At 51.2% G+C, this 18,311-nt stretch overlaps 3 protein-coding genes and 1 long non-coding RNA gene across 8 annotated transcripts; 3 read left to right on the top strand and 1 right to left on the bottom strand.

Moving 5' to 3' along the window:
- The first annotated feature begins 326 nt into the window (after positions 1 to 326).
- HOXD10 (homeobox D10) lies at positions 327 to 6,584 on the top strand. Of its 3 annotated transcripts, XM_063400464.1 has the most exons (5): positions 327 to 1,259; positions 2,678 to 3,623; positions 3,883 to 5,254; positions 5,657 to 5,714; positions 6,452 to 6,584. In XM_063400464.1, the coding sequence occupies exons 1-2, from the start codon at positions 518 to 520 to the stop codon at positions 2,953 to 2,955; spliced, it is 1,020 nt and encodes a 339-aa protein (XP_063256534.1). In that variant the 5' UTR covers positions 327 to 517; the 3' UTR covers positions 2,956 to 3,623; positions 3,883 to 5,254; positions 5,657 to 5,714; positions 6,452 to 6,584. The 3 variants fall into 3 exon arrangements, with proteins under 3 accessions (XP_063256534.1, XP_063256533.1, XP_063256532.1); XM_063400463.1 differs by having other exon boundaries at positions 2,678 to 4,073; XM_063400462.1 differs by having other exon boundaries at positions 2,678 to 5,254.
- A 216-nt stretch (positions 6,585 to 6,800) lies between these two features.
- HOXD9 (homeobox D9) lies at positions 6,801 to 9,481 on the top strand. Its single transcript, XM_063400465.1, has 2 exons — positions 6,801 to 7,737; positions 8,320 to 9,481. The coding sequence occupies exons 1-2, from the start codon at positions 7,071 to 7,073 to the stop codon at positions 8,559 to 8,561; spliced, it is 909 nt and encodes a 302-aa protein (XP_063256535.1). The 5' UTR covers positions 6,801 to 7,070; the 3' UTR covers positions 8,562 to 9,481.
- A 1,285-nt stretch (positions 9,482 to 10,766) lies between these two features.
- Positions 10,767 to 14,355, bottom strand: LOC134552123 (uncharacterized). Its single transcript, XR_010080771.1, has 2 exons — positions 13,995 to 14,355; positions 10,767 to 11,262 (listed from the first exon to the last, which is right to left on the bottom strand). It is a non-coding gene; the product is annotated as an uncharacterized LOC134552123 (long non-coding RNA).
- Positions 12,924 to 15,193, top strand: HOXD8 (homeobox D8). 3 transcript variants are annotated; one of them, XM_063400470.1, is made up of 3 exons: positions 13,025 to 13,359; positions 13,636 to 13,783; positions 14,363 to 15,193. In XM_063400470.1, the coding sequence occupies exons 1-3, from the start codon at positions 13,243 to 13,245 to the stop codon at positions 14,656 to 14,658; spliced, it is 561 nt and encodes a 186-aa protein (XP_063256540.1). In that variant the 5' UTR covers positions 13,025 to 13,242; the 3' UTR covers positions 14,659 to 15,193. The 3 variants fall into 3 exon arrangements, with proteins under 3 accessions (XP_063256539.1, XP_063256540.1, XP_063256538.1); XM_063400469.1 differs by having other exon boundaries at positions 12,924 to 13,783; positions 14,366 to 15,193; XM_063400468.1 differs by having other exon boundaries at positions 13,025 to 13,783.
- Positions 15,194 to 18,311: the final 3,118 nt, after the last annotated feature.

Genomic DNA, 18,311 nt, shown 5'->3' with positions numbered 1-18,311 from the left:
AATATCTTCCCGTGCGCGGCAACAGAGGGTATAACTCTTGAAAAAGCTTCAGAAGCAAGAAAATTACCGAGTAGCCCGAGAATGTAGATGAGGCTTTTATTGATCGCCCCTGATTCTCCTTAATACGCATTAATAAATCCCGCAACCTTTTGTCCCCGCGCTTGTCAGCGGCGGGGCTTTCACGGCACCGCGGCGGGCGGGCGCGGCCGTGCGGGGTTCCGCGGGCGCGGGGCTGCGCGGGCGCGGGGGGGGCCGGGCCGTGCCGCAGCGCGGGCGGCGGGCGCGGTGCGCTGCCGGCGCGGCGGCGCAGGGGGCGCTGTTGACCGCGGCGGGGCGCGGCGGGGCGGCGCGGCGGGGCGCGTCAGCGGCGGGGCGGCGGCGCGCGGGGCGGCGGGCGCTGCCATTGGCCCGCCTGTCATGTGGTCGCGCGGAGGCATCCGCAATTACACGGGAATGTTTTCCTAGAGATGTCAGCCTACAAAGGACACAATCTCTCTTCCTCAAATTCCGCCCCAAAATGTCCTTTCCCAACAGCTCTCCTGCCGCTAATACTTTTTTAGTAGATTCTCTCATCAGTGCGTGCAGGAGTGACAGTTTCTACTCCAACAGCGCCAGCATGTATATGCCACCTAGCACAGACATTGGGACGTATGGGATGCAAACCTGTGGACTCCTTCCGTCTCTGGCTAAGAGAGAAGTTAATCACCAAAATATGGGTATGAATGTACATCCTTATATACCTCAAGTAGACACTTGGACAGACCCGAACAGATCTTGTCGAATAGAGCAACCTGTTACACAGCAGGTCCCCACTTGTTCCTTCACTACAAATATTAAAGAAGAAAGCAATTGCTGCATGTATTCCGATAAGAGATCCAAACTCATTTCTGCAGACGTCCCTTCCTACCAGAGGCTGGTGTCTGAATCATGTCCCATTGAGAACCCCGAGGTTCCCGTCCCAGGATATTTTAGACTGAGCCAGACCTACGCCACTGGGAAAACCCAAGAGTACAATAATAGCCCTGAAACGAGTTCAACTGTAATGTTACAGTTAAACCCTCGCGGCAGCTCCAAACCGCAGATATCTGCTCAACTTCAGCTGGAAAAGAAAATGAATGAAAGCCCGAACAACCAAGACAGCACCGCTAAAGTCTCTCAAGTGGAAAGTCCAGAGCCCAAGTCCACGTTGCAAGAGGAGCGGAGCTGTCTGCCCGAAGGCTCCGTGTCCAGCCCAGAAGTCCAGGAGAAGGAGAGTAAAGGTCTGTATTACCGAGTTTAAGCCGTGCCGTGGTGTAACTCCAACACGCCAGCACCATAAAGCACGCTCGAATATACTAACGAGCATCACAGCCATCACATTTAATGCTAAGGAGTATCGGGCTGCAGGTGCTGTCTCTCTGAAGATTTTTGGCAGGCAAAAATGCTACACAAAACGGTCCAAAGATTTTCCGTAGAGATCTGCCTCTCCCGTGCACGCAGACAGCCTCTGTGATGCGGGGAATGTAGCCGTGTGCTCCGTAATGCGCTGCAGCAGCCAAATGCAGCCCCATACCTCTAAAAAAAGCAGGTCTGGAGGTTGTAAAATACGAGCAATACGAGCAGTTCAACTTTTCTCGTAGTATTTCGCCTTTTTTTTTTTCTTTTTTTTTTTTTTTTTCTTTTTTTTTTTCCACTGAGCCTTACTGCGGTTTGATTGCATTTAAAGTTAATTACGATCCTCTTAAAATAGGTGAGGAATAGGTGTTACCAGGCTGGGTAAAGTTGGAAAGAAATGCACAATGAAAGCAGCAGCCCGCTATCTGCCTGGTCCAAGGGTAGAATATTTTAATGTGGTGTTTTAGATAACCTGGGGTTGGTCTCCAAAAGTGCACCAGTATTTTGAAATGCTTTTGAAAGCTGTAGGTGGTGGCACTCTGATTTTATTTTCTCTTTTGAAGTGCAGTAATGCCTTTCTTTTGAATGGCGTGTATCGAAGAATCCCAAAACGAGAAATTTTCTGATATCAAAATGTACTTTGCAACCTCTAGGTCGATTTTTACCCTCTGTGTGCATTGAGAATTTCTTTATCTGAATTATATTTAGTAGCCCAGGTCTAGTTCCACGTGAGGTAGATTTCTTTCTGGTGGGGAAAAGAAAAGCTTAAAGGAAAATGAAAAAAAAAAATCCAAGACAGGGAGGTCGTAATTTCTTGTATATCATTTTGTCTGGGAAATGTCTATATCTGTTTATAGGTGTGCTTGTGTGATTCAGCTGATGTGTGTGGGGATGCTGCTTCAAAATACAGTGCGAGTCTCTTTTGTATTTGGAATATTTTCGTGGCAATTGTCGTGGGAGCCCGAGTCGGCCATGGCGAGGCTAGACCCGTTAAGATGTGTCCATGGGGCGGATGGCAGGTTAAATATTGTTGAAATGTTAAACGCCGACAGAAAACTTGAGAGACCCTTGCTGGCAGGAGCAGGAGAGCGGGGTGGCCGCGGGGCAGGGTGCCGTGCTGGGGACAGGCTAGCCCAGGCTGGCAGCAGGTCCCCTCACCGAGCCCACACCTCACCCGAGCGGTGTTTAATGCCCACATCCACCATATCTGCCAGACACTGCAGAGGAGGGGTCATGGCCAAGGGTACACTTTAACAGTCTGAGGTATTTTTGATTTTTTTTTCTTCTTCTTTGATTTTGATAGAGGAAATCAAGTCTGATACTCCAACAAGCAATTGGCTAACTGCAAAGAGTGGCAGAAAGAAGAGGTGTCCTTATACTAAACACCAAACACTGGAATTAGAGAAAGAGTTCTTATTCAATATGTATCTCACTCGAGAGCGCCGTCTAGAGATCAGTAAGAGCGTAAACCTCACTGACAGGCAGGTCAAGATTTGGTTTCAAAACCGCAGAATGAAGCTCAAGAAGATGAGCAGGGAGAACCGAATCCGGGAACTGACCGCTAATCTGACCTTCTCTTAAACCCTAACCCCGGGGGGGGCACCAGTGAGGAATGGGCACAGCACCACCACTTGATAAAGGCAGGAGAGACTCTGGCAAAACCCGGCATTTTCCAGTTTTGTTTTGTTTTGTTTTGTTTTCTGATAGAATGTGACTCTTCGTCCTTCTTTTAGCGCTGCAAGTGAATATGTATTACTATGATGAGTATATATAAAACCTAGCACGTGTAATTTATTTTTGTTCTCATCGTAATGCAGGGTAACTATTATTGAATATTATCATTTGGTCTTAACTTATTGGAACTGTCGAACATCCAAGCAATGTGACTTTTTCATGTTTTTACTAACAAAATGGTATTTATGTGGGGCTGTTACACGGGCCATAACATTTTGAGTACATCCAATACTTTCAGAAAAAGAGTGGGGGGAAACTGTGGGGGCGGGGGGAAAGAGAAGCACATTATAATGTAACTATCCTCTCAAATGAACTTAGAGATTGTCCTTCGTAAAATGGAATATCTCCTTCTTCTCCATTGTAGACATTTCCTTGTGGTGCATATGTGGAATAGTAGTCGTTCAACAGCAAATTGTCCTTCTTGTGCATGTTCTGTTTGCATGTATAATGCAATAAACTCTGTAAACTACTGCGGTTCCTTTGGTTTTCTACAAATGTTTAAAGCACGGATGCAGGTTGGTCTCCTGATCTTTCTCTATCAGCAACTTTTTGGACTGGTGTACCTTTTTTTACCATATTCTAGTCTTTTTGTGTGTCTGCCTGGCATTTTTTTCTTTCTTTTCCTCCATTTTTCCCCCTTCCTCTTTTTTTTTTTTTTTTTTTTCCTAAGGGGTGGGGTGGAGACTGGGCCGGGAAATGATGTAAACCTAATTAATTTATAAATGTGTCTGTAAACAACTGATTAATTGATAAAATGTTGTGTGATGTTCACAGTCTAACAAACTGAATGAAAAAAAACCAAAAAACCTACCCAAAAAAAAAAAAAAAAAAAAAGAGAGAAAAGAAAAAAGAAATAAAAAGAAAAAAAAAGAAAAAGAAAAAAGATAATGGATTTTAAAAAGTTGTAAAATATTATGACCTTAACTGGACATCCTCATCCAATCAACTCGTACAACTCGTAAATGGTAAGTGATAAAATTATCTTTCTACTACAAGCTGTCAGGAATATGTGTGTCATTTTATTTGACGTTCGTATGTTGATTTTAAAAAATATCACTCACTGCTTGCTTACAATGTGCAGACTTTGATTTCGTGTCTTTGCTCGCTAAAATAAAGAAGGAAAAACCAAGAAGAAACCTCCATAATAAACGAAAAGCTATGCATAAGTACATGTTAAGGAGCTCGGTTTTCGGTCGGCTCAACAGCTTTCAGAAGACCGTGGATGGAAAAAATATTCCCTCAAAATATTCCCAGCATCTGGCGAGGTTGGCTTTTTTTGAGCAGAAACCCTCCCAGGCGTGCTTACAAAAGTACACCAGTCTCTTCAGACCTACTTTTGTCACTCTGTTTGCTCAGAGATCGTTTTATTTCGCGCAATTCCATTTTAGTAGCACACATCCAGCTAATGACGTTCACGACTCTTAACCCTTTCTGTACGTAGCTGAAAAATGGCATTAGCAGGGCTCTGCGCTTGGGGCTGAGGAAGGGCATGTGTGCTGAGAGCGGGTGAATGCCCCTGCGAGCAGATATACTTAGCAGAACTGCAAATAGCTTGCAAATGAACATGACTTCAAATTGAAGTGCAAATACTTGGGCATCCTTTCACCTTCAAACGGGTGCTGGAAAAGCAGCGTGGCTGCTGTTGGCGCTGGGAAACCAGCTCGTTCCCAATCAACGCCCATTTCTCCCCGAAGCTGTTTCTAAATCGAGAAATTGAGCTCGAGATAGTGCCAATATTGTGCGACTTGGTGACAGATACTGCTCATAATGCTGTTGGTGGCATTCTGTTTGCTCTTTCGTCGCTGATACTTAATTTAAGCCAGTACTTCCTCATGTGCACATTTACTCATGGGGAAGAGGCTGTATATTCCTCAAACCAAGGCATCATCATTTTGAACTTGTGAGAGCCGCAAGCACCTAGGTACTTAGTGCTTGTTCCCGTTTCGAAAACAAACACCAAAATGATACTCAAAAAAAACCCCAAAAAACAAACCCCAAAACCCCCAAACCAACAAAAGAACCCCAACTCCTTAAATAATGCATACATTCGCACGGCCTTTTCTTTTCCTTTAAAGATACTCGCTACACCACCAAAGAAGTTTCGGCAGTGGGAAGTAAATAGCTGGCTCCATACAAAGAGTTTAAGGTATATAAAAAGGAGGCTCACTGCTATCTGCCTGCTTTACCAATTTATATCTGTTTGAAATGAGGGACAATTCTTCTCCATACCGCAAGCTCCGCTTCTAGAGAACAATGCAATAGAAATTATAAAATCGCAGAAGAAAATGCTAAAGTCAAATGACAAAAAAAAAGGTTAAAAAAAAAAAGGGGGGGGGGGGGAAAAAAGGGGTAAAGGAAAAGGAGAAAAAAAAAAAACCGAAAAAAGGAAGAAAACAACCTAGGAGAGCAATAAATCATTAAATAAACAGGAATTTCAGTCCCTTCCTCATAACGGCCCGCGAGTAGGAAGTGTTTTCCCAGCGCTGCTGTCCGTGCCCTCGGCGGGCTGTGCTGCAGGCTCGCCACTAACTCTCTGCGTTTCCTCCAGATCCCGACACAGCCACCGTCCCTCGCCCGGGGAAGCAGGCGTGGGCAGAAGACCATGGGTAATCCACTTTTCAATACTAACGGGGCATCGTTTCGCTCGGGCAGGAAAAACCAGGCCGGGAGGGGAAGGGTGGGGAGGGAAGGCATGGAAAAGAAAGCAAAGCGGGCAAAAAAAAAAAAATCTCACGTAGGCATTGAACGTGGCTCCCCCTGAACTAGGGGCGGAGGAGACAGCTCTGCCGGCGAGCCGGGGTCAGCGACAGCCCCGCGCCCTCGGCGGGCCGGGCCCGTCCGCCTGTGCGGCCCTGCCCGGGCCGCGCTGGCAGCTGCGGGCTCCTCCGGGCCGCCCTGCCCGCGGCCCTGCCGGGCTGCCCTGCACACCTTGAGGGGACCTGCGTTCAGGCCGTGTAGCCCCAAAGTTCCGCAGATAGAGGAGGATGTGTTCAGCCGCACGTCAGCTCTGCTCGGAGACACAGGCTTTGCTGTTTCCATCCGTCCATTTTATTAGGGACACATTAATCTATAATCAAATACACCTCATAAAATTTTTATTGAAAGGCATAAAATCATTACAGAGGTCTTCCACCTGTTTTAAAACAACACAATGGGCATCTTTTTTTTTTTTTGAAAGTGTATCCTTTCCATGGAAACTTTCTGTCTGGGGGTGGGAGGAGCGGATAATAATACCCGCACATGCTCTGAAATATGGAAGTACCGCAACGTGCTTTTACTGTAACATTTTCCTGTTTTATGAGAAGTCGTTACAGTCCCAGCTTGCGATGGTTTGTTTTTACAGGCAAGAATCCCCCTTTCCCAGCGGGTTCCCTCAGCAGCTTGGAGTGTGATTAGCAAGCCAAGGCTGTTGGATTTATTTAAACACCCTGCCTCTCATTGATTAAGAAATGAATGGCAGAAATCGCTCAAAGAAGGTGAAGAAATAGTCCGCACCCGCCGCGACCGTGGGCTGCCAGCGCGGCCACGCCCGCCGCGCCCCGGCCAGGCAGGGCAGACAGGCGGGCAGGGCGGCGGGCAAGCGGGGCGGGCAAGCGGGGCAGGCGGGCAAGCGGGGCGGGCAGGACAGGGCAGGGCGGCCGCGGCAGGACGGGCAGGGCAGGGCAGGGCAGGCAGGGCGGGTGGGCAGCCGGGCACGCAGGGCGGGCAGGGCGGGCGCGGTGCGGGGGCGCAGGCGGCACGGCGCGCTGTGCGGGGCCCTTGTTGATGATGATTTTTTTTTTAATCACAGCAGCCCCAGTTTAGCGGATTGATTTACTCGCAGTATTGGTAAATATGATCACGTGGGCTCCGCAACCAATGGTTGAGGGTTGCAGTCTGCAAAATACTAGGATTGTTCTCCGGGAGGGTATCATATACAGTTAACAGTGTAACCTTTTATATGACTAAGAGGGAAGCCTAAAATGTCGTCTAGTGGCACCATAAGTAACTATTATGTCGATTCTCTCATAGGCCATGAAAGCGAAGAAGTTTATGGGAGTAGATTCGTCCAGGGAGGTCACAGTGCGACCTCCAGGCCATCAGGTGTTGCAGAGAGTTCAGATTTTTCCTCTTGTAGCTTTGCACCAAAATCCACCGTGTTTTCCACCTCCTGGTCCACAGTTCACCATCAGCCGTCTGCGGCAATGACCGGGATCTACCACCCCTACATGCACCAGCCCCACTTAGGGGCAGCCGACGCTGGCCGCTACGTGCGCTCCTGGATCGAGCCCTTCCCGGGCTTCCCGGGCGGCGGCGGCGGCGGCAGCGGAGGCAGCGGAGGCAGCAGCAGCGGAGGCTCCGCGTCCAGCTCCGGCTCCTCCAACGGGCGCCACTACGGGATAAAGCCGGAGACGGGAGCAGCCGCCTCCTCGTCTTCCTCCTCCTCTTCCTCCTCCTCCAAAAGGACTGAGTGCTCCTCGTCTCGGGAGTCCCAAGGGATCGGTGTGCCCGAGTACACGTGCAGCTCCTTCCTCCAGGAGTCCCGGGAGAAAGCGTCTGCCGGCAGCTCCAAGGATCCCGCCGCCTGCAGCCACAACCCCAGCCCGAGCAGCGATCTGAAAGAGGAGAAGCAGCAGCAACTTGACCCAAGTAAGTAAAAAAAAAAAAAAAGGGAAAAAAAAGAAAAAGAAAAAAGAAAGACAGAAAGAAAGAAGCAAAGAAAGACAAGAAAAAGAAAAGAAAAGAAAAAGACAATCAAAACAAAATGGGGTGTGGGGGAGACAGAGAGGAATAGAGACAGGAATAGGGGCAGAGAAAGAGAGGGAGAAAAAGAAAGAAAGACAGAAGGAAGGAAAGTAAGCAAGGAAGCAAGCAAGGAAGGAAGGAAGGAAGAAAGAAAGCGAGAGAGAGAGAAAGAAAGAAAGAAATTGCCCCTTTGATTTATTGCCGAAACCTGTAAGGCTCGAATGTGCAAAACTGATAGTTTTACTAACCTATAAAAACGTCTAGACGCCTACCCCAGCGCAAGCAGCAACAAGCACCCATAAAAGACTCCACATAACCACCTACCATCAAGACATCATTTGTACAGTAAACAGACTGGGGCATTAAGGCTTTTATGATAATTCCTCCAAAGTTGTGAAAACAGTCCATCCTTCGTTAAATTAATTTAACGACCTTTCTCTCCCCCCCCCCCCCCTTCCCGTTCCCTATATACCTCCCTTCTTCCAGATAACCCTGCAGCAAACTGGATCCACGCTCGTTCAACGAGGAAAAAGCGTTGTCCCTACACAAAGTATCAAACTCTGGAACTGGAAAAGGAATTTCTCTTTAACATGTACCTCACCCGAGACCGCCGTTACGAAGTAGCTAGGATTTTAAACCTCACAGAGAGACAGGTCAAAATCTGGTTTCAGAACAGAAGAATGAAAATGAAAAAGATGAACAAGGAGAAAGGCAATAAAGGAGACTAACGCTGGGGTGGAAACGTAGTTGGGGACTATCGATTTAGTTTTGAGTTTGGATTTTTTTATCGGGGGAGCGTGAGGTTTTGGTTGTTGGGGTTTTTTCATTTTTTGTTTTGGTTTGTGGCTGCTTGTTTTTGTTTGGTTGTGGGGGGGTTTTGGTTGGTCTTTTTTTTTTTTTTTTTTAATTTTTTTTTTGTTCTTCCTCTGCATCTTTAGCCCCCCATAGGTTCCTCCTTCTCCTGCGCCACTCCACCCCAGGGACTTTAAATCAATTGCGCTTTTTTTTTTTTTTTTTTTTTTTTTTTTTTTTTTTTTTTTTTTTTTTTTTTGGTAGAAGTGAAACGTGGTCTGTGTCAGGTATTTTGGGAAATTTTGTCTTGCTCGACAACGTGTTTTTCAGAGTCTCTTGATACTCCCCTCCTCCTTCCCAGACCATTTAGATGACAATATTGTGAGTGCACGTTAGCTTTGGGAACTCTACCTGATGTTAAATGTTTGACATGTTTCTTAAAAGTGATGTAGACTAGATAGTTATTTTGCCAAATTAAAGGTAAGGAAATTAATTATAATTACGGTAATAAAATATATATTAAATTACAGTCGCTTAAATCAATGGGGGTTGCTGTGCTGTCCACGACCTACTAAGAGGAAATCTTTCCCCAAACTTCTGCTTTCTAGGTCTGAATCCTTCGCAATAGATGCCACAGAAAGGCCACGAGCTGCTTCCCCCCCCTCCTTTAGTGCACTGTTAGGAGGCTGTCTCATCCTCGGAGCCGCTCGCCATAGGCCTAACGCCTCCCGGTGCCCGGCTCGCTGCCGCCCTTGCCCCCGGTGACTGTTGTACTAATTAACCACTCGGTGTCTCGAGCCGCGGACCTGTTGTAATTGTTGTCAGTTATTCCACAATAAAGTCTGCCGTGACCGAACGACAGCGCTGCGGTGAGACAGCAATCTGTGCGCCCCTCGCGATGCGCCCCGCGCCGCCGGCCCCGCCGCGCAGCCCCGCGGAGCCCCCGCGGGCCGGGCCGGAGGGAAAGGCCGGCCGAGCCGCGGGCGGCAGCACCGCGGGCACCTTCCCCGCCGCCCCGAGCGGCACCGCTGCCGGGGTCAGCGCGGAGGGGCCGGGGAGGTGCGCCCGCCGCCGCGCCGGGCCGGGCCTCAGGTACCAGCGCCCCTTAGACACCAGCGATCCCTCGGGATCGGCTAGGAAACACTTCCCTGCCAGTCCTCAGGAGCCAAGGAAACACAGTGATGCCTATTCGGTTAAACGTGGGGGTTATTCCTCGTTTTTTCCCTGGTGCGTCTCTTACAACCTCTGCTTTCTTTAACTGGGAGGCTGGAAGCTCTGGAGGGGACACGGCTGCTGCCAAACGCTCGGCTTTGTTGGCGAGAGCTCATTTAGCAACGCGCCTCATGCCTTCTGCATTTATAAACACACATGACTTTATCAAGATAATTGAGATGAAGTTCATTGTAAAAATGCTTTGTTTAAAGAGCAACCATTAAAATGAAGGACCCGTAAATATTTACGAGCAGTTCGGTTAATTCAAGATTAAGGGGAGAGCTGAGAGACCTGGTGTTAAATGTTTTTACCTTAAAAAAAAAAAAAAAAAAAAAAAAAAAAAAAAAAAAAAAAAAAAAAAAAAAAAGGCATGCACTGCCAGGAAAAGGTGTTGCATTGCTTCCCATCCATTGTCGAGAAGATACCTACAGTTCTTTTAAAACAGGAAGAACTGAGGTATAATAAAACCATTGAGATGGCTAGACGTCTGGACCTAATGAGTTTACGATATGCTATGGCACTTTTCTTTGAAAGCACCTTATTTTGATGTTTGTGTTTGTTAGGGGGGAAAAAGGCAAAAAAATGCAGACAAACTAGGTCTTAAAACCTTGGACTGTAAATTTCAATATGTCAGCGTTGGGCCAAGGCAACAGACCCAAAAAAGACCTGAAGGTCACGAAACAGAGATTTTGCAAACTCTCCTTATTTGTTGAAATGCGTTTTATTGGATATTCTACTGCAGTATGATGGCAACCTCGATATTTTCACAAATAACCATAGAGGGGGGTGGTCTGCAACAACACGTAAACAATATTCTTTTACACAAAACTGCATTGTGTAGATTGCAGCAGAGGCTCTATTAAGAAATTTTCACCAAGCCCACACCATCTTTTTCATATTTTATATCAGGCAGATTGACACACTTTACCTTGTATATTTTTCCTTTTGTTTACGTGTTTTTAATATTGCGTGCATTTATTTCAAAATGGCAGAAAGAAAACCAAACATCTCGATCGACAAAACGCAGTTCATCTATGGAAATGACTTTTAGTGTCAAACAGAATAATTTAATTCCTACCCGTTGGTTGTGTTAATATATGTTTCCACATATGCATAGCCTCGTGCACGCGCATTATACCGAATAATTCACAGGAATGTGTGATGAAGGAGGGGATGAACAAAGATTCATCTTTACTTTCGTTTACATAAATCAATTCATAAATACATAAAAGCACGGGCAAACAAAATAACATCTTCAATACAAAAACGTATAACTCTGAAACTACCACACATGGAGATTTCGTGGTGTAATATGTGGGGAAACATGATCGAAAACGCGATAGCAGTCGTCTTCAAAGCTCAGGCGTCTTTCCTGGCTGCCATGTGTAAACGAGGCACATTCTTTGTATGCAGTTAATTATAGCTCTGGCAAAAAAAAATAAAAGAGGGTCACTGAAATGTGCTAAGAAAATGGCACTGTAAACTTAAAGGGAAAAGAAAAAAAAAAAGAAGGAAAAAAAAAAGGAAAAAGGAAAGAAAAAGGAAGAAACCCAGCCCCAAACCAGAACCAAAGGAAGGCTCGGTCAGCGGTGGCCCGCGGGCGCTCCGCAGTTCGTGTTTGTGGCGGGGCAGCGCGGAGCGGGGGCGCCGCCCGCCTGCCGCTGCCGCCGCGCACCGCCAGAGGGCGCCCGCGCTCCACCCGTGCGCGGCCGCCGCGCCCGCTCTGCGCACCCGCGCCTCGGGCACCGCGGGGGACGGCCTGGCCGCGGAACTAACGCGGAATTATCCCGGCGGGACGCACAGGAGGAGGGGCAAGGGTGTCTGGCGCGGATGCGGGAAGCGGCCACTGCCGCTCTGTGCCCCTCCGCAGGGTGAGGCAATGTCTCTGTGCTGCCGCTCACGCCCTGCCAGGCCCGGCCTCCTCCCTTCCTGCTGGTCTCTGGCGAAGGGCTTTTGCTGCTGTCACCCGTGTGTGTGTCCCCGGGCCTTTCCCACCTCCCCCGCCTGTCCTTGGGCTGCGCGGGGTCCCTAAGCCTCCGCGAGTCCCCAAAGGCGTGTGCCCCGGTCCGCGGGGCGAGGGTGTCACTGCAGGCACAGGGCAGTGCTCACATGCGGGCAGCCGGGCTGGTCAGCCATACAAAGCGAGTTAGTCGCCATGGAGGCGTGGGGCTGGTGGAAAAGCGGGGTGTGATGGGGAAGGAGCCTGAGATGCCTTTTATGTAACCACAAGTATTTTTTTGTCAGTTCACATCACACGTGGCTCTGGCTGGGCCCGTATTATATTTCCCCTACATGTTTCGTCTCTCTCCGAAACAGGGCGGACTCGAGCTCCTGAGGGTGTCTCTCCGAAAAGCTGATTCCCATTGCAGGATGAAGCGGGAGAGAGAGGGCTGGAGACGACGCTTCTTGGGGCACGGGGGCCAGCGGGGGTGGCCGGCCCGAGCGGGGGCAGCGCCGAGCCTGCTGGGCAGCGCTTTTCTTCCTTCTTTCCTCCCGGAGAACAGGGCTCACTTATTTCGGACCGAGTCCCCGAGGGGTGCTAACCGTTCACCCACACATTTTTATTTTCTTCCCCCTCCCTCTCTTTGCCTCGGTAATGACGTCCACCAAGGGTGAAATGATGGAAAGTATATTCATAGGCATGATTTCCATTAAGTATCAATTAACCTGGAGTCTCAGCCATGCGTGCAAAGCGTCAAGGGTAAATGTGCATCTCATTTCCCAGAGATCTGCTCGCCTGGAAGGAAATGACCCGGAGGGCTCGCTGGCGAAGGGGCCCGGCCGCTGCACGCCGCCGCCCTACGGGCACCCCCCGCCCTCGTCTAGCCCCCGGAGACCCTGCGAGGGGCATCGGCTCCCTCTGAGGGGCTCTGTCCTTGCCGGCGGGCGGTGCAGGCCTCCCTCCGGCCAGGGCAGCCTGAGTGAGGCGGGCGGCGTCGCCCCGGGCAGCGCGCCCGCGGTTATCGCGCGGGATCTGCGCGGCCGCCTCGCCCCTGCGCTGCGGGGTTCAGCGGCTCCTAGCGAGCGCACACCGGAGGGGGGAGCGGGGGTGCCGCGGCCGGGGTGGATCCGGGCAGGGCTGGGCCGAGTTGTTTTCTTGCCCGAGGAGCGGCACATGTAAACTGAAGCCAAAAGTCCCCCCTGAGCTCATGAGCGTGTGTGTGTGTGTGTGTGTGCGTGCGCGGGCTGCTGTGTGCCTAATAGGAAATAGTAAAAGCAGTGAGGCAGGTCATTTTGGGAGCGATTATAATCCAGTCCTGGTCACCGCATACACGGAGAGCAGGAGCTGGGAGCGCACGGGCCAGCGGCGGCGGCGGCGGCATGAGCGCGGCGTAGAGGCACCGGCGGCGGCGGCGGCGGCGGGAGCAGCGCCCCGTGCCCCCGCCCGCCGCTGCCCCCTCCCCGATGAGCTCCTACTTTGTCAACCCGCTGTACTCCAAGTACAAGGTGGCGGCGGCCGCGGCGGCGGCGGCGGGGGAAGCCATCAATTCCCCGTACTACGACTGTCACTTCGCACCCGAGGTGAGCGGCCGACACGCCGCTGCCGCCGCCGCCGCCGCCGCCGCTCTGCTCTACGGGAACGGCGCGGCCGCCGCCGGCTTCCCGCACCCTGCGCCCGGCGGGGCGGGGGGCGGCGGCGGCGGGGCCGCGGACTTTTACCACCCGGCCGGGGGGAGCCCCACGGCCGCCTACCAGCCGCCTCCTCCTCCCCCCGCCGCGCCTCCGCCTCCTGCCCCCTGCAGCGGGGTTACCTGTCACGGGGAGCCCGCTAAATTTTACGGATACGATAACTTACAGAGACAGCAGATTTTTACGACACAGCAAGAGGCCGAGCTGGTACAATATCCTGACTGTAAATCGTCCAGTGCTAATATTGGCGAGGAACCAGACCACTTAAATCAGAGCTCGTCTCCTGCTCAAATGTTTCCCTGGATGAGACCACAAGGTTGGACGCAGTCAAAAATTTGCTTGCATCTCACGTCTGAGTTTGAAACTTTTTCTTCCTTCTCCTGCTCCTTCCTCGCTGACTCTCGCTCCTTGCCTCTGTCTCCCCCACTCCCTACCCCTCTCACCGCGATTCCTATCACCGTCGTGGCTTGCGATAATAAAGGGATGCAATAAGCAAGCAGAAACTTCTGTAGCAGGCAGCTACCAACCCAAGAGCAGGCTTTGAGGCGCCTCTCGGACTCTGAGGCGCAACTGCCACGCTCGCCTGGCTCCCGTCGCCTCTGCCTGAGCGGGAAGGGTGCGGGGTCGGGAAGGGGTGGCATACAAGACCATAAAGTGACCCCGCAACATCCTATGCAGCGGGACAGCTGAGGAGCTTCGGGCATTTACTATCGCTGTGTTCCTCTCACTCAGTGTAAAACTCTAGGCTCCTCTGTGCCCTCTTCTTTCTCTCCCTGCGGTTCTGTGGGGCTTCTCTCGAGGGATTCCGGAGGGACTGGAGTCCTTGCTGCCTGCCTGCGCCCTGTTTTGAACGGCCACAGCAACCTCCAAACCCCTATGTTTTTGTTTTAAACAGCAGCGCCGGGTAGGAGGAGAGGAAGACAAACATACAGCCGATTCCAGACTCTAGAGCTGGAAAAGGAGTTCCTATTTAACCCCTATCTGACCAGGAAGAGAAGGATCGAGGTGTCCCACGCACTAGGACTCACCGAGAGGCAGGTAAAGATCTGGTTTCAGAACAGGAGGATGAAATGGAAAAAAGAGAACAACAAGGACAAATTCCCCGCTTCCAGACAGGAGGGAAAGGAAGGGGAGGCCAAAAAGGAAGCACATGATCTGGAAGAAGACAGAGCTGAAGGCCAGACGAATTAATTTTTGCCCCAAATGTCTTTGTGAAAGTCAATCAAAAATAACCAGGGCTAAAGCCCGACATCTCGGCTCATCCACCCCTCTACGTGATCTTGTCATGGGACGCATGAACCCGCATCCCTCCGTTTGACATTTCCCTGCTTCGGGTGCTTTACTTGTTTGTGCTTTTATTTTGTTTATAAGCGTATCTAGAAGGATGCCTAGATTTAACATTTCATCTACTTATTTTTTTTCAAATTTGATACAGAGTTTGTAGCAATAAATTTCTAATGATATATAAATATATATATATATTTGCAATCTTAAAAGACGGTGATTGTGGGAAACGACATAAACTTTCTAATAATAAATATCAATATGTAAGACATTTAACAATGCTTTATTAATCAAGACAAGTGCACTTGTACTATTTCAATTGTTGATCTTATGTTGGATAAATTAAATAAATTTATTAATCTTTAAGAAAATATCATGGGAATATATTTAACCTTCTTCTATAATATTGATTAAAATAAACCAAATTTATTCAATTACAAAATGTATCGGCATCTCTATATCCCTTTTATAATCCACTCAGCAAGAAAGCTTCAGAGTTTCCGCTGATCCGGACAGTCCCCTGCGCCCTGCCCCCGTCTCTCCTCCGATGCTGGGTGTTTCTGTGGGGCTGGGAACGGCACATTGCGTACAAACCCCGCATTTGCTCCCTGCCGCGGGGCCGTGGTCCAAGCAGTGGCCATCGGGGCTGCGGCTCCACCTGCGAGCGGAGTCCGGGCTGCGGGCCGGCCCCGGGAGCCCCGCCGTGTGCTCCTGGCCTTGCTTTCCCCTTCTCCAACCCCAGGCCGGGCTGCGGGCCGGCCCCGGGAGCCCCGCCGTGTGCTCTTGGCCTTGCTTTCCCCTTCTCCTGCCCCCAGGCAGGGCTGCGGGCCGGCCTTGCACGGGGCAGCTGCGGGCAAACACGGCCCTGGCCCTGCGGAGACGTTTGCTGCCATCCCGGCTGGACGGGACGAGCCGGGAGAGCGTTCGGGCCCCGCGCCGTCCCCAAGGGCTGCTCCATCCGGTGCGGGGCTTCCAGCCCGCCGCGCAAAGCACGGCCAAAACGGGCCCAGCTTCCCCCGAGGATGGCTGACAACGGAGAAATACAGTTTTTGCGACCTTGCGTGGGGGTTTCTCGAGGGCTATAATTCTTAGGAGTCCCAAACCATGCGTAGACGGAGAGAAAGACGTTTCTACCCCTAAATATTATCATATGATGCGTTTCCCAGCGGAGGCCGCAGCTGGTGGCAGAGCCTGCCTCACGGTTCCCGCATCCACGGGAGGAAAGGTCCGCTCTGATTAGCAAAACAATTTAATTTCTCTCCCCTTCTCCCCTCCCTCCTCTTGCTCCCGCTCCGCGGCGGGGTCCCGCAGAGCGCGGTATCGAACAGGACGGCCGAGAGCAGTCCTTTTTAGAAGTGGCAGGCAGAGGGTCGAAGGATGAGATATAAATCCCTATCAACATTTTTGCGTCATTTTTTCCCTGCCGGCTGACGCTCCCCTGAGTAATTTCGCCTTGAAGGAGATCGAATGGACGCGTCAGAAACTGCCCCAAACACGCCGTATAATTCTATTAGCTGCCGAGAAACGAGCATGATCCCGACGAGGCCGGGGCTGAGCCGAGGCCTTGCTCGGAAAATTACAGCCCAGTTCCCGAGGAGGTGCCTGCCGCCGCTCTGCCCGCCCGCCCTGGGCCCTTCTCTCGCATCCACCCGGGAATGACCCGGCGCGGCGACCACCGCCGTCCACGGGGATGGGATTTATAGCGGCTTTGGGACTTATAGCGGGTTTGGTTCATTTAGTTTCCTTTCCTTTTCCCCGCTCCCCACCACCGAGGCAGGCACGTTTCCACTGCTGCAAAGCACCAGCTCTGGAGGGAGGCATGAGCAAGCGGAGCTATTGTTCTTGGTTTTATTTTAATTGCCTAGTTGGCTAAAGGCTGTAAACAAGGGGAAGCTGCAACAAAGCAGCGCAGTAAACATTTTTGCTGCATGGATTTGCATAAATACACCGGTATCCCTAGTGTCAAGGAGGATGTGGGGCTGGTGGCTGCGCGATTAAAGTAACCCGGTGTCCCGACGCGCAAAACCCCCTCGCTTTTCAAAACAATACTCGTGCTAGTGGCACCGACATATTTGGTCTCCGGGAGGGAAATCTCTCGCTTTCGCTGCGCTAGCGGCGGAGGGTGGCCGCTGTTGCAGTGGCCCGGCTGCGGGACAGCCGTGCCGCTGCCGCCCCGCGCTGCCCGCCGGGCGACGGCGCCTCGGAGACCCTCACACAGCAGCGGAGCACTCCATATTCCATTCCGGTGTTTGTCCGGAAAAGAGCCGCTGCGCTGCTGCGGTAGTTGTTTTTAATTTTCAGACAAAGAATAAAATATTCCTGAAGAAGTTTCCGTTAGCGTCACTCTCCTAGGACCGGCTGGGAACGCAGCCACGCAGGCAAAAACTGATTGCCCTGAGCGCACATAATTGGCGAAGGCCTAGTGGGAACTGGAATCGCCCCTGTCTTACTCATTAAGAAAAACAAAACATCGCCCTAGTTGTCAAGGTATTTACCCCCGTAGCCTGTCATCTAAACCTCTCCCTCGGTCTCACTTGGAAACTTGCTAAGAAAAAAGAAAACGGATTCAGAAATTGACCCAGGTGGCCACAGAGTCCGCTGTAAAACTGGAGTCATCGGTCTTTCGGCAAGGAGAAGCCGTAGCTGCGCGGGTTGCGGCCGGAGCGGCGGCGAGAGGCCGCCTGAGACGGCCGCGGAGTGGATGTGCCGCGCCTTTGGTTTCCGTGGAATTTCTCCGTTCCCTTGAGGATTAGCGCAGCCCTGAGTGCTGCAGAGACACCATGAAAGTTGCTATAGCCTCTCTGAGGCAATATTTAAAGGTGTGCAACTGCCTGAAGCAGCGTGTTAAAAAGATCCAACATCGATCCTACATCTTTAGGCGTGTTTACTTTGGTTAGCAGTTACAACAGCACGGAGGCCACGGATTGAGGGCTCTGGCTATTCCCTGAAACAAAACTTGAGCAAGAAACATCTACAGTACTCCGCCTGCCAGCCGAGTATTCCTTGTGGACACAAGCCCTTTTTTTTTTTTTTTTTTTTTAATACTTTCTAGGAATCGGATTTTCCCTGCTGGTGCCCCGGGAAGGTTTTATCGGGGGCGGAGGCAGCCTGCGCTGGGCGCGGTGACAGTGCCCGGCGCAACCTGCGGGAACCGCACACGACGGGGTGGGGAAGAGCCTCGGACTATTTTTATGTCGGTGACGGCTTCCGCTTCAGTAGTGGGCGCTAAAGCAGATGTGGTTTCTTTTAGTGCCCGGCGGAGCGGTGGGGAGGGGTGGAAGAAGAGGGTGGGGATGCGGGTTAAGCCCCCTTTCGTTTGGCAAGAACCAGACCCTTCGGCACAGTGCCCCGCTTCTCTTTATGCGGTTCCACGACCGCTTGCCCCTCTCTCCGCGGCCCGCGCGGATCTCCCGCGTCCCGGCCGCGCTGGCGGGGCTCCACCACCGCGCCCCTGGCGCGCAGGCCGAGCGCGGGCGGCACCGCAGCCTCAGTAAAAACGCAGCGCGCAGGCGAAAGAAACATGGCGCTGGGAAGCAGTATGTGCAAAATCCGCAAGGAAT

The sequence above is a fragment of the Prinia subflava genome, chromosome 6 (assembly GCF_021018805.1).
Source record: "Prinia subflava isolate CZ2003 ecotype Zambia chromosome 6, Cam_Psub_1.2, whole genome shotgun sequence".
Classification (NCBI taxonomy): domain Eukaryota; kingdom Metazoa; phylum Chordata; class Aves; order Passeriformes; family Cisticolidae; genus Prinia; species Prinia subflava.
The sequence above is the reverse complement of the archived record's forward strand: the minus strand, read 5'-3'. Positions and strand labels throughout refer to the sequence as shown.

What these genes read in the sequence shown, in the direction of transcription:
- HOXD10 (XM_063400464.1), top strand. Translation starts at nt 518, where the DNA reads ATGTCCTTTCCCAACAGCTCTCCTGCCGCTAATACTTTTTTAGTAGAT. An exon ending in CCAGGAGAAGGAGAGTAAAG is followed by an intron (nt 1,260 to 2,677) that starts GTCTGTATTACC and finishes TGATTTTGATAG; the next exon opens with AGGAAATCAAGTCTGATACT.
- HOXD9 (XM_063400465.1), top strand. Translation starts at nt 7,071, where the DNA reads ATGTCGTCTAGTGGCACCATAAGTAACTATTATGTCGATTCTCTCATA. An exon ending in GCAGCAGCAACTTGACCCAA is followed by an intron (nt 7,738 to 8,319) that starts GTAAGTAAAAAA and finishes CCCTTCTTCCAG; the next exon opens with ATAACCCTGCAGCAAACTGG.
- HOXD8 (XM_063400468.1), top strand. Translation starts at nt 13,243, where the DNA reads ATGAGCTCCTACTTTGTCAACCCGCTGTACTCCAAGTACAAGGTGGCG. An exon ending in TCCCTGGATGAGACCACAAG is followed by an intron (nt 13,784 to 14,362) that starts GTTGGACGCAGT and finishes TGTTTTAAACAG; the next exon opens with CAGCGCCGGGTAGGAGGAGA.